The sequence below is a fragment of the Nannospalax galili genome, unplaced genomic scaffold (genome assembly GCF_000622305.1).
Source record: "Nannospalax galili isolate Female #2095 unplaced genomic scaffold, S.galili_v1.0 scaffold769, whole genome shotgun sequence".
Classification (NCBI taxonomy): domain Eukaryota; kingdom Metazoa; phylum Chordata; class Mammalia; order Rodentia; family Spalacidae; genus Nannospalax; species Nannospalax galili.
Window position 1 is genome coordinate 1,617,929 of NW_008360306.1, and position 14,544 is coordinate 1,632,472.

The 14,544-nt window shown below is 44.8% G+C and overlaps 1 protein-coding gene across 4 annotated transcripts in view; it reads right to left on the minus strand.

Moving 5' to 3' along the window:
- Window positions 1-4,556: 4,556 nt before the first annotated feature.
- Window positions 4,557-14,544, minus strand: part of Suds3 (SDS3 homolog, SIN3A corepressor complex component) — a 39,284-nt gene continuing 29,296 nt past the window's right edge. Inside the window, exons 12-14 of one of the 4 annotated variants that reach the window (XR_003847991.1) lie at window positions 14,059-14,247; window positions 8,974-9,058; window positions 6,064-6,093 (exon numbers count right to left, since the gene is read on the minus strand). Coding sequence is in view for 2 of the 4 variants with exons in the window: in XM_008824423.3 (XP_008822645.1) it covers window positions 5,995-6,093; window positions 8,974-9,058 (184 nt within the window). In the remaining 2 variants the exon portion in view is untranslated. Of the gene's footprint in view, window positions 6,094-8,973; window positions 9,059-14,058; window positions 14,248-14,544 lie in introns of all 4 variants that reach the window. The other 3 variants (XR_003847990.1, XM_008824423.3, XM_029559278.1) reach the window with 3 other exon arrangements.

Below are 14,544 nucleotides of genomic sequence, written 5' to 3' on the forward strand. Positions count from 1 at the left end.
AATGACTAGGAATCTACACTGTGCATGAGGATGTAATAAAATGATATAATTGGAGATTAAGAGACTGAGACCCACAATTTTCCAAACATTTTAGATGTTACAGAATTATGAGTTTTGCCAATGTTAGAATAAGATAGATCACCAGTGTTTAAGTCCAGAATCAGTCCAGCGCCCTTAAACAAAAACCCTATAGAGAATGCATCACCAGCAGAAAATAACCACCTCATTCCAGTACCACATTCATGTAAATTATTTTCTAAAAGTAGTATTAATGTTGTTTACCATTCAATTTAGTAGATACTAGAGGGAGAAATGCTTGAGAATAAAGGACAGTGGTTTTTACTTCTTCCACATTCTCAGAGTGCTGACACCACAGCACAAAGTGGGTTCAAATATGGAGACCCATGAGCCACTAGGACAGACCACAGTGCAGTAGATCAGGATGATGTATGATTAGAATTCTTTAGTGAACAGAAGTAGTTTTATAATTAAAGGAAGTGTGCATATGTGGGTGAAGGCCAGGGATTAACTGTAGATGTCATTTCTTAAGCGTTGTCCGTTGTTTCAAAAGTATATTGAGTGCGCATGTGTCTGTGCGTATGTCTGCATTTGGGCACATAAGTGCCATGGCTCACAAGTGGAAGTCAGGGGACAGTGCACAGGAGCCAATCCTCTCCCTCCATCATGAGACGCAGGGATCCAACTCAGGTTATCAGGCACAGCAGCAAGTACCTTTACTCTCTGAACCATCTCACTGGACACTTAAAGCACTTTCTGAGGCAGGCCGCTCACTTAGCCTGGAACTCACCAAATAAACTATGCTGGCTGGCCAGTGAGCTACTGGGATTACAAATTGACACCACCACATATTTTATTTAATGTGGGTTCTGAGTGCTCTCTTTCTCTTTCTCTCCCCCCAAATTGGTATAAAACAAAACTAAAAAAAAATAACAATGGTGACACACACCTGTAATCCCAACACTCGGAAGGCTGAAACAGGAAGATCCTGAGTTCAAGCCCAGCCTCAACTATATAGCAAGATCCCATAATAAACAAAAAAATTAAAAACTCTCAGGAAAGCAGTGAAAAACATAGAAATGGGTTGTGTGTTACTTCTGTTGCTGTGATAAACCACCACCACAAGGCAACTTATAGAAGGAAGAGTCTGACTTATGGTTCCAGAGGGGTAAGAGTCCATCACAGTAGGGGAGACTGGAGCAGAAAGCTGAGTGCTCCCATCTTCAAACACTCACAGGAAGCAGAGACCACGCACTCAAAGTGGGGCAGGGCCTGCAACCCAGTGGCATGCTTCCTCCAGCAAGGCCACACCTCCTAAAGGTTCCATGACCCTTGCCAAACAGCACCACCAACAGACCAAGTGTTCAAATACTTGGAGCCTATGAAGGACATTCTCATTCAACCCACCGCAGGTTGTTTTTCTGACGTAAGGTCTTGATTTGCCCGGGTGGCTCTGACCTCCTGGGCTTAAGCCATTTTCCCACCTATCAACAGGCTGGAGCTACAGGCACACTCTATGCCTAGTTTGAACGTGATTCTAACACAGCGGGGAAAGGGCTGCACAGCATGTAGTTATGGGATACCTTTGGAATCCAAAAGATGCAGACTGTTGCTTACTGCGTGGCCTTGGCCACTGGTCTCCTTTTTTGACTGTGGTCCTTCTTCCTCTTCCTTGAACAATGGGGGCAGTAACTCCATTTTCCTCAGGGCTGTTAGCCATCCCTGGGCAAATGTGGTAGAAGAGTGCAGCACCTGGGATATGAGCCATTGCTACTCAGTTTGTGCTTTTCTGCCTCATTTTACCCCACTGTTTGACAAAATATGGGGCACTTGCTGTATACTCGGCAAAGTGCTGAGCTTTGGATTTCATGGACACTTCGGATTAATTCACCAGCATTAAATCTGGGAGCATGAGGACTTTCACTGCTTACTTTATTAAATGAGAAAGTACCTTCCAGAAAGGGTTCAGTAGTATCTGATATACACAAAAGCCTCATCCACCCTAGAAACAGGAGGGGAAGAGAGAGGACCTCCCCAAGGAGCCACATCCTTTCCTGCCAGCCCTGGCATCTGTGGTCAATTTCTGGCCCATACTAGGTATCTGACTATTTTAGTTATGGAAGGACCCATGTGTTAGTGAGCTTGTCATTAACATCCAAGATATTAAGAAAGGTTTTTCACAGCTTGGGAGGTTTCAGTTTGTGATCAACTGCCTGTGGTCATGGTGCTTCTGGAAGGGCAAGGTGGAGCAATTTTACCTTTTGGCAGTCAGGGAGCTAGACTAGCACCCCTCAATTCCCTTCAAGGACCCACCTCAACAACCTAAAACCTCTGACTGGGCTCTACCACCTCACAACAGTGCCAAGCTGGGAACCAAGGGCCTTTGGGGACATTTCAGATCCAAGCTACAGGAGCAAAAGAGCTATAAATTTCGGTTAATTAAGACAGCAAACTAGCTGGGGAGGAACTAGAAGGAAGCCTAAGGAGCTTGAGAGTTCTGGTGTTATCTCCTGACTGGAGGCTGCTGACAGGGAAGCTGCTGGAACACCTCACTAACATTCACAAGTAAAGTCTGGGCATTTTCCTGTATACATGTTTTACAACAGGGCAGGAGAACAAAGTCCCATCTGCATTAAGGCAGTCCTTCCTGACAGATGTCACACCTGCATCACAAGTACACCAGGGTGGTGTGCAGCCCTGCTGGGTGGTGACTTCTACCAACCACTTGGGATACCTACAGTACAGTGTCCTCAATCACGTGCCACAGGAGGAGCAGCAGCCTGTCTTGAGTTGACTTTTAGGTTTTCCACCTGTATCAATTTTACCTCCCCATTTGTAACTGGACATTTGTATTATCCCAAGTACAGAGTGTACTACATTTCCAGGGCAACACCACCAGCCTGCTGTGCTTTACAAGCCAAGGGACCAAAGGTCAGGTTTTCAGACACCTAGCATCCAACTCCTGTCCCTATGGTCAATGAAAGGAAAACTTAAAATAAATTTTCATCACTTAGCCAATCAACAGATAGAACACACTTCACAGGGGCTTTTTCTCTGAAAGTTTATTAAAAAAAAAAACAAAAACAAAAAAACAACAACAAAAAAACTATACTTTTTTTTTACAATTTACATTCACCTTTCAGAACATTAAATGGTACAAGTTAATGATGTTGTATAAAAGAGCCCACCAGCTGCTTGAAATGGCTGCATATTTACCTTGTCCTGGTATTAAAAATTGTTTGAACTCTTTGGAAAAATTGGTGAGATGTGAAGGATAGAGATTTCAAACTATCAGATAAGAAACAACATTTTTAAATAAGGAAGAAATCATCTAGAAAAGCCTCAAGGCTAAAAAGAAATTTTAAAGGGAAAAAAGCAAAACAGAAAATACTGTAAAAAATAAGATCTAGCCCCCCATGCCTGAGCTGAAGAAATGTGATTACCCTTGCCTACACCCCCTACTAATTTCACTTAAAAAGTCACCCAGTTCTGAACACACGGCCTCACACAGATTTCATTGGCTTTAGTTACAAGTTTAGATAGAAAAATTAAGTTAGGTCATTCAAAGACCATGAAATACTGCTATCAATTGAAAGCAAACACCCTGGCTTTGGTATGGCTACAGGAATCTATCTGGAAACTGTCAGGACACTGTCTTGTGAAGAGGCGTAGAGGAAAACACACAGACACTCCCCCAGCAGAGGTATGATAACACGGACGTGAGTGTTAACACTGGAGGCACTCTGATGAAAATGGCACAGGTTCTCCATCACAACTGTCTAGACATGGCTTAATGAGAGTTTATCAGGCGTGCTGGGGTCTATGACAGATGAGGAAAGACAGTCACTGGGGCTGAGGCTAGGCTCCTCCTATTCTAGCATCTCTCTGCCCCTGATTGAAGGCCTGTCCATAAACAGGGGCCTATCAGAATATAACTGCTGAGTTCTTACCTCAGGGGTGACTAAAACCCTCAACTTCCTGGGATTAGGAATATTCCATTTACTAGCCTGTGTCTTGAGTCCCCCTACACTTCACTGTGTCATGACTGAGGTGTGTTAGGACACTGAGAAGGCAGTGGGTGAGGTGGAGACCATGGCTAAGGACGGCCTCAAAAACTCCCAAAGTTACAGGAGACAGAAGGCACATGTGTCCACACCCAGGTCTTCCAAGTTACTTCACAAAAGTACAAGCTGCCACCAGACAAGGCAGGAGAAAAGAGCAAATTCTACTGCTTCCACAGGAACCCCTGTGGCTACAGACATAGTCCCTTCCAATGAAAATACATTCTGGTGTACTGTTCGGATGGGCAAAGAAGGTATAAACACACTAAGCACACCTAAATGAATTTCCACGTGACAATGAAACAGCTACCCTGTCAGGTGTCCCGCCCCGAGTCAGTGAGAATTCAAGGGGGGAGGTCTTCCCTCATAGCAAAGGCTACCGAGAACACACACACAGAGGCCCCTGCTTACCCTGGGCTTGGTGCACTGCATGAACATGGTAACAGCAGGAGTGGAAGGCAGAGAAGAACACAGACATCTGGGCAACTTTTAATAAACGTCATCGTTTATCCTCTTTTCTAAAAAACTCCAACATGGTAACTTCAAATGAATATGGACATGAATTAGAACAAAAATACGTCTGTACAAGTCCTTCCTCTGAGTCAGAAAAGTTTGGTCTCTGTGAAACCTAGAACTTAGATGGTGACTTGCTGTGGGCTATCTGTATCAAGAGGCATATGAACAGAGTCCAAGAGGTCGAGACCAAAAGGATTATTTACAAAAAGTTCCTAAGGTGTGGACGGCCCGACTGCTCAAAGAGATGCTTACAGTTACTCTAACCCCAGATCTTTACACATCTCAAGATGGTGAATGGAGGACAAAGAACCTACCACCCTGTGAACCGCTTCTCCAATACAGGGACTGAGAGAGAAACAGAGGGTGCAGGACAGGCTGTTTCCCTGGGACTCAGGAGGAAGAGCAGCAGACTTGGCAGCAGCATGGCACAGCCCTCTCCAACATGGGCCAGATCTCCTGGGAGCCTGGGGGTTCTTCGGTGTGGAACAGTCCAAGTACAGCAATGGACCCAGCAACAAGAGTGATACACAGATTATAATGAAGCTACAGACTTCTGGTTATCGCCAACAACCCACCTTGTCACCCCACCTATGAGAGAATGCCGATGGCCTGCCTGGGGCTTGTGATACTTCTAACTACTTGAGAGCTGGAAAGAGACAGGAATTACAAATGAAATCTTCTGAAATTACCACTTCTTGTTTCACCCTGAGCGAGGAAAAAATGTGTCTGAATAAATCACTTGCATTAAATAACATTTAGAGCATGGTAACTTCAGCACAGTAGGAACAGGCAGGGCTCTCTCCCAGCTCCATTCATTGGATGCAGTCTCCAGGGTGAATGTTCCATCGTTCACATTCAGTCAGTGCAGTAGATGGCATGAGGCAGATGTTACAAAGCATTTATTTCTCCAAGAAGGTCGAGAGCCAGAAGAATTCATCTCCTGCCCCATGCTTCTGGGAAAACAGTGAATTAGGCAAGACAAGGGAAGAGCTATGCGATCCACTAATCAGATTCAAACAGGAAAATGCACGGCACAGTGTATCCCGTCTTGCTCCTCATAGTAGAAAAACCCAAAGATAATTATTAAAACAAGCTTCCCTTCAAACGCAAAGGAGGTTTAAAAAAAAAAAAAAAGCAAAAAATAAAGAAATGAAAGGGAAGTATTCCTAAAGTTAGAGTCTCCTGGTGACTGATTTTTGGAAGAAGGTCAAGGCAGGAAAGGACGGCACAAAGATGGACGTGGTCAGCCAGGTAAATGCCTTGAAGAATCCGCACGGTGCTCTCCGTGCCCAAGGCCAAGTAGCTAGTCACAGTTATGAATTTTCTACCAAGAAGAAAACAAAACAAAAATAAAAACCACTCCAGAATAAGGTCAAGGGAAGAGGAAGACCTTGGAAAGTCAAGCCGCTGACCGCCGGCGGATCACGAAGAGCCCACGCTGAAGCTGGCCCAGGTAGATTCTCATCTTGGTGCTGTCGCTCGTCTTCCTCACCCAGATCTGCAGACACGAGGAGCAGGATGAGTGAGGCTCAGAAACCGAGGACGATTAAGGCATTTGCATGGCTTAGGTATGGGCAGAAAGCTGGTGGCCTCTGCCAGCATGGACCCCCTCAGCTCCCAAGGATGCACAAGCAGCTCCTGGCCATGCGGAGGCTCACCTCCCTGTGAGAGCAGCTCAGCGTTGAGCCTACTCTCCCGGTCACCCCGCACATCTCTAACAGTGTGGAAAGCACGGTGCACTTGGGCTCCATTTTGCCTTGACTGTTAGGATTCTTAATTTAGTTTGACTATATTGCTTCAGTAGGCATAAGATGTACATTCATGAACATTAACTTTTCAACCAAATTTGGAAATATCTTCCTTGTCCCAATGAAATTCTCTATCATTTAGCCTTTCACTATAGTGGTTTCCTGCAAGAAAGGCTCATGGTTGTGATAGAAGGGGGGGCATCTATAGAAACAAAGACACCCATGAGGACTTAAGGCCATTAAGGACAGTGGGAAAGTCAAAGAGAAGACAATCCTCCTGCTGCATCAGTTCCCTCTGCCTCAAGTGGGATCAGACTCTTGTATTTCACAGAGAAGACATGCTCTGTAGAACTGAGAGTGAACTCAGGCCCCAAGGGGAGTGCCAGAGCTGACAAGTGCACTAAGTATTATCCTGCAGTCAGGGATGTGAGGGAGAGCCATCACTCTATCACTCTATTCTGGGCTCTCACTATGAGCCAAACACAGCCCATCCCGCTGGGCTGCTGCACATCACACCACCATGTAAAGGATGTGGTATGGGGTCTTTACCTCATAACAGTCCTGTGGGGAATGGACTACTGGGGCGCCTCACCTCACAACAGTCTTGAGGCAGATCTATTATCTCAGAGCACTTCACCTCACAACAGCCCTGTGGAATGTACTACTGGGGTGTTTTCATCTCACAATGGCCCCATGGGATGTACTACTGGGGTGTTTTCACCCCACAACAGCCCTGTGGGGTGTACAATCAGGATGTTTTCACCTCACAAAGACCCTGTTGGGATATACTATTGGGTTGCTTCACCTCACAATGGCCCTGAGGGGCATGCACTAACCCAGAGCACTTTACCTCACAATGGCCCTGTGAGGGGTATATTTTGGGGGCCCCACTGTCCAGAAGAAACTAAATGTCACTTGTCCCCAAGAAATCGTGACACATTGTTCTCCACTAAATCTGTCTGACTCTTCCCCTCACCAGCTCTCCAAGACTTGGGCAATTAAATGGCATAATTAAAGCATGATTTGGACAAAAGTCTGCACCTCACCCACACACAGAAGTTTAAAGACAGAGTCCTTAGAAGTTTAAAGACAGATCCTTCCTCCAGTCAGGCTTCAGGTTTGAAAAAACTATATTCTTATTTTCATCTCAGTTTCTTTGATGTGATTACTGAGCAACAGGGAGACTTGAAAGTCAGAAACAACAGTTTAAAAATTAAGTTAAAGATCTTACCTGAAGCTGAGCCTCCAAAAAAACCCTGCGAAACCATTTTAATAGAAAACTGACCCTAAGGAGTGATGAGCTATGGAGCCACCCACACTCTGACCACAGCCAAACCTGCCCTCAAATGGCAAGCAGCTCCAAGATTCCATCTGAAAAATGAAATGGAAACTTCCAAGGAGTGAGGACTGTCCCTCCATCCCATGTGCCTCTGATGTCCCAAGGCCTCTGGGAGACAGCTCATTAGACCTCAGTGACACACTCTATGATGATAAAACGTGACTGTGACGCTCTTCAGTCAGGCGCTGAAAAGGCATGTGTGCCTGCAAAGCACTCCATCATGCAACCATGAGGCCTCTGGCTGAGGAATACTGGGTCCTTGCTGGGGCCCCATTCTGGCTCTGGAATGGCATCAGAGGTGACTCACTCTGAGTCCAGACAAGAATGGCATTCGTTTCTCTGGAAGGCTCTCCCTAACTTCCAGGTAAACAATCATTTTGCAAACCAGTCACATTTGAGGGCATTTTCAATTCAGGAAGCTGAGAGAATACAAGAGGCTTAAGTTATTTCATAATCCAGTTTCATTAGATTTACTGTGCACTGGCACAAATAAGTAACAGAGGGTAGACACGTAAAAATCAATTTCTTTGAAGCCATTGTGGACTGATAAAAGATCAAGCCAATACAGCTATTAAAGTTTCAGACATTTTAAACTTCTTACAGTACAAGTTAGACAGTGCTGACATGCTCCTAATGAAGGGCCAGTGGGAGCTCACAGGGCAGTTCCATTATCCTCGGGCAGAACTCTAAGCAACTTTAAACCCAGACCCCATCCTGCAGAAAACCAGCACCCAGAGGTAGGAGCCTGGCCCCTACTGTTGAGAGACACAGCAGGGCATATCAGATTGGATAAAGAACAGGCCTGGAGCTACAGCTCAGCTCCACCAGCAGTCATTCAATCAGCACTTCCTGGGTGCTGGCCATGTGCCAAAGGCCCCCATTAAATCCTCATAACAAGAAATGAATCTGCTAGTGCACAGGAAAAAAGTTCTAGACACAACGATGGAGTATGCTCCACTGTCAGTGGATAGCCACCTTAAAAGCAGCAGGATATGAATACAGACTTACCTTCCCCTCTCTCCTGGGTCAGCTCAGTGGCTCCCAAGCCACTCGCCACATAGGCAACATACTGTGACCACCAAGAGCACACTGACCCTCACAGACTGACAAATGTGAGGGCTTCAAGGGTAACAGAGTGGACAACGTCCGCCTGCAGTGCTGAGTTTGGGAACTGACCATGTGAGGCACCATCCCCCTGCCCTGTGCTTTCTCAGTGTGCTTCTAGTCCAGATCTGTCAGATCCCCACACTTCACGGAGCAGTTCCTTGAGGTGAGGAAGTTTGGCCCCTACCTCGTTGGCTCCGACTGAACTGATCACACAGCTCAGTTTCTGGTTATCCTTTGACTCTAGGTAGATGGCCTGGCTCTTGTGGTACCTGCCAAAAACAGGGCACAACTGTAAAAGAACAGGAGGGAGCAAGAAAAAACAAAAAAACACCACTGTCACAGAAAATGTCACTAAAAGGGTCTTAACAATTTGTAACTGAGGAGGAGTACGGATTTCAGAAAGCTTAACTTTCAGAAGCATTTCTTGGCCCCTCTGCAAAGGGAAAAAGGGGGCCGAAGGAAAGGTTGGAAACGAGAATTTACACTTTTTTGGCGGTACTGGAGATTGAACCCAGGGCCTGATAGATGCTAGGCAAGTGCTCTACCACTGAGCAGTTCCTTTTAAAATTTTTTTATTTTGAGTCAGTGTGCTGGATAGCTTTAGTGTCAACTTGACACACCTGGGTTGAGGGAGCCTCAATTGGGAAATTGCCTCTATTGGACTGGCCTGTGGCTATGTCTGAGGGGCATCGTCTTGATGAGTGATGTGGGAGGGCCCAGCCCACTGTGGGTGGTGTTACCCCTGAGCAGGTGGGCCTGCGTTGCATAAGAAAGCAGGCTGAGCAGGGACCAGGGGAGCAAGCCAGTAAGCAGTGTTCCTCCATGGCCTGTGCTCTAGCTCCTGCCTCCAGGTTCCTGCCCTGACTTCCTACCCTGGGGTCCTTGATGAACTGTGACCCGGTAGATGTAAGATAAACTCTTTCCTCCCCAAGTTGATAGTGGTCAGAGTGTTTTGTCACAGCAATGAAGAAACAAACTAAGACAATCAGTCTCACTAAGTTACTCAAGCTGGCCTTGAAGATGCTTCAGCCTCCCAAGTACCCAGATTACAGATTTGAGCCACCATGCCCAGCTATAATGAACTTTATTATTTGGACTATATGACCCAGTCAAAAAGTTATGAAACTTAAAAAATAAATCTCTGTTGTACTTTCTGGCCTCACCCCAAAGCACTAAAGAAGCTGGGTGAGCAGAACAAACAGAGGGTTTGATCACCAGTTATTATTTTCTGTTTGTCATCTAAGTAATCAACAGGAAGGAATGCGACGGTCCATCCTTATCTTAGTCATTCACTCAAACACTCCAGAGACAGTGTGTAGCACAGACTGTTCTGGAGGAGTAGGCAAGAAGCAAGGCTACAAGGTCTCTGCTGTCACAGAACTTTAAATACAACATGGGCAACATTAAACAATCAAGCCTGGCAAACACTAACCAGACAAAGCTGAGTGTCCCAAACACCAGGAGCACCAAAGGCTTCTGAGTTGGCCTGTTCTGGCCTAGACAGCTGGGAGAGCTGCTGTGAACAGAGCAGAGAGGCACATGTTCCCCATTCCACTCCTGCAACAGCTCTCTGGGCCTGCAGTAGGGCTGCTTCCAACTTACCCAAGCTCAGTGACAAGGCCAAGGATAGAAGTGGGGCAGCCAAGGCCAAAGCCCAAATGGGACAACAGGGAAAAGCGCAGCTGTTGGGTTCCAAGAGCTGGAAAGACTAGCTAGCTGCTTGTGGCAGTCTTAGACTGCCCGGGTTAGCCCTAGACCAGTTACGAGCATAACCTCTAGTTCATTCTAGCTACACAACTCTAGCTAACATGGTTCTCAAACTCCTATGAATTGCTGCAAAGTCTACTTTCTAGCAGAATACTGCATCTTCCTAGCATTTCCTGGGGAAATAAGGCAGACTGTTTTGAGGGTACAATGAGAATAATCTACCACCAAGACATCAGCTCCCATGATGAGCTTCGGTCTAGGGTCTAAGCCCTCTTCACCTCACAACTTGGGAGCTGAAAACTCAGGTTTCCAAGTCAACTTACTCCCTGAAAAGAATATTGAATATGAATTATAAATGTAGTTAGAACAGTGGGACTACCTGAAAGTCAAACTTTAACGTTGCTTTTGACCATGTATTAGTGGGCAAAGCAGATCAGAGAACCTTCATTATGCTAAGCAGGCAATATCACAAGTTCCAAATTACACACTGTGCAAGAAAGGTCGAGTTAGTTCAGGAAAACCTGTCACATTCACCTTGGTTTCTCTCCAGCACCTGAGCCAGCAATCCTGTGTAAATAACACCATCTCAAATAATGGCTGGACAAAAACTGAGAGGGAGAACAACATCAAGTCATTCTTTGGGGACTGTGTGTTATTAGAGATAGAGACACAAAACCGAATGCAACTAGCCTCCAGTCATCCAGATTCCACTTTCTGAATACTTTAATAAAGAAAGATCACAGGGCTCGCACACATCACTAGCCTGGAAAAACACTTTATATGGAGCTAAGTGGGGGAGAAAAATGTGACCACTATTATAGTGTGTGGTACTATACACACAAAGAAAAATTTGAGTAAACATTATTAAATGAGTGTTACAAGTTATAAAATATATATTAATATTTCTTTTATTGTATAGCTTTCATTTTTATATACTAAAAAGAGGTTGTGTGGGGGGATATATGCTCATGTGTACATGCATGTATGAGCATGTGCTCATGTGTGTGTAGATGTGCGCACATGCACACAAAGTCAGAGGCCAACCTTGAGTGTCTTCCTCAATTACTCTCCACTTTATTTTTTTGAGACAGAGTCTTTCACTGAACCTGGATCTTACAATTCAGCTAGACTGGCTGGCCAGGGACCTTCCTTTCTCTGTCTCCCCAGCAGTGGGATGACATTCACATGTGATTAGGCCTAGCTTTTTACATGGATGCTGGAGATCTGAACTCAGGTCCTTGTACATGTACAGCAAGTGCTTTACTGACTGAGTCATTGCCTCAGCCTCAACAAATGTGTTTTTTGGTTTTGTTTTGAGAGAGGGTTTCACTGTGTAGAGCCCTGGCTGGTCTTGAACTCACAGACATCTGCCTGCCTTTGCCTCTCAAGTGCTGGGATTAAAGACATGGGATACCACAAAGGGCTAGACATGTGTTTTTATGTAAAAAGGTAAACACGACTTCCTTATAAGCTATGGTATTAGGAAACAAATAATGAAGATTGGGTCAAAAGAACCACAAAGGTCTATGAAAGAGCAAGCTCTGGAAGACCCCTCAACAGTTCTCTAGAGATGGGCTCTCCTTCAACTGCACACAGACCCCTCAAGCCCAGCACACATGACTGATGTCAGTGAACATCAGGGGAGAAGATGGTCTCCTGGACAGCACCTCTGGTCTCCTGCCACACAGCAGTGGCTGCAATGTCCCACAGGCAGCTGGCCAGCATGCTTCCTCAAGCAGCAGACATCTCAAACAACTGAGACCCAGATGAGTCCAGGACCTTCTGGGGAATCTCACATACCCCACAGAGGTCTTAGAGAATGGTTAGGCTGGATACCAAATCTATTAAACTATTTGAATTCTCTGAAAAGGAAGTCCTCAAAAATTAAACTGTTCTAACGGGGTTTTCCTTTTAAAGACAACATTAGCATATAAATGTACCTTACAGTTTCTAAGAACTCAAAATATATTCAGAAATAAAACATGTTAAAATGCTACATCAATAAAACTAATTTAGTAAAAATGCAAACCCTCCCCTGATTAACCCATTTTATAAGCTACAATTTAGCTGTTGAACAAAACACTTTAAACAGCCTTAGAGAATAGACCTGCACGTCAGACTGACTTTATTACTGATGAAAATTCTGACCTGAGAATCTAAAGCTTTGGCCTCAATGTTAAGCCCAACAAACTTGAATGGTTACTACTATGGCAGGTCTAAAGGTGGGGTGGGAACTGGGGAGAAGCAACTGGATTCTGTAGACCACTGGTAATCAATCCTAAAGTTTAGTAACACTTATTTCCCAAAACGTGAGCCCACAACTCCAGACCCTCAAGGGATCCTGTTCCAGCTGGAAACCGTCACTGTTGTCAGGTAAATGCCCTTTTGTCAAGCTGAGAGCTGGAGGCTGACTCTACATAGCAAGTAGGTGACTTCTCTGATTCACACTAGCAGCTCCAATTTAGAGTGAAGAGAAAGAGGGAGAGCAAAAAACAAGAGCCAGCCAGCACTATCAGGTCACTATTTGAAACATAAGATCCTTTTACATTGTTTTCTGTGAGAGGTCATTAGTCCAAATCAAAATGGGAGGCAAACTTACAGCACAAGCTCAAGTGCCCTAAAACCAGGAGAGCAAGGCAAGGGAGCGGCTTATCTTACAAAATGAAATACAGTTTGGGATGCAATCACATTAAGATTTGCCTAAACCTCCATGTTCTGCTGAAGTCATTTAAAACCCAATGAAACATGCTTTGCCAAAAATATAGTTCTACCAAAACACCAGCCTCCAGAAGGCACAGGGGAATTCAGTCGATCTCTCAGTCATAGATCGTGCCTGCTGAAGAAGAAAGGAAAATGAGGCTTCCAAAGAGACAAAGGCACAAAAGCAGACCATACAGAGCCTGGGAAGTGATGAGACCTTCAGCAGGATGCCCCTTTCAGGAAGGACCAGGCAGGAGGGCCCACCTTTGAGTAGTTCACTAGGGGCTCCAACCGCCAAAGCCAAAAAGGAAAAAGCACTAAATACAAGATAAAACAACATCCTCAGAAGTGTTTAATGACACAATAGGCAACTTTTAAATCCACAGAAAAGTTCAAATGCTCCCACAAACACTATTTTTCAAACATCTGCTGACCTACAGAAGATGGTGGGGAGTGAGGAGGTCTGACACTTCAAACCAGACTACTGTGTTTATATTATCAAACACCAGTCACTGTGGATCCCTTCTTTTTAAAAAATGACTTTACTACACTTTCATCCTTAAGACACGTCTCATAAAGTCTCGGTATTAAGTCTAGAGAGAGGAAGAGCTAAAACAGTACAATTACAAAATGAACACTATTTGAAATATCACAGGCTTGAAGACCCACAGATCCGCAGAAACATCAGCAATAAATTTCATCGTTTCCAAAGGCCGTTCTTATACAGGACCTGATCTTTAAAGGTTATTTGGTTTTCATTATTACAAACATTTTTCATCTTATTTTTGCCCTGTGTTGAGCAGCTAGGGCCTGCCATCTAGTGGCGACATGTTCTAAGCAAGGTTAAGACAGTGACACTGACCTTGCAGAAGGTGGCCAGAGAACAGGCAGGGAGGAGAAGTCACTGCATCAGGCTGACAAAGCCAGCCTCCTTCCCCCTGGGCAATTAACTCACAGGAACGGAATAGGTGGAGATGACTTCTTCAGGCCCGACTACATCTCTAAGCTTTTGACAAGAACCCAAAGGATCCACAGTCCTGGATTCAGCCAACTGCAGATAAAAAATATTTAGAAAAAAAAAAATCTGTTCTAATATAAACATTTTTTTCTTATAACAATACAGTATACTTATATATAATGTTTGTACTGTATTTGGTATAAGAAATATGGACATGATTTAAAATATACAGAAAGACGGGCTTAGGGTTTTTTGGGTTTTGGTTTGTTTTTAAAGACAGGGTCTCCCTGTAGTCCTACCTGGCCTGAATTCATTATGTAGACCAGGCTGGCCTTTATCTCAGATATCCACCTGCCTCTGCCTCCCACGTGCTGGGATTAAAGGCATGCA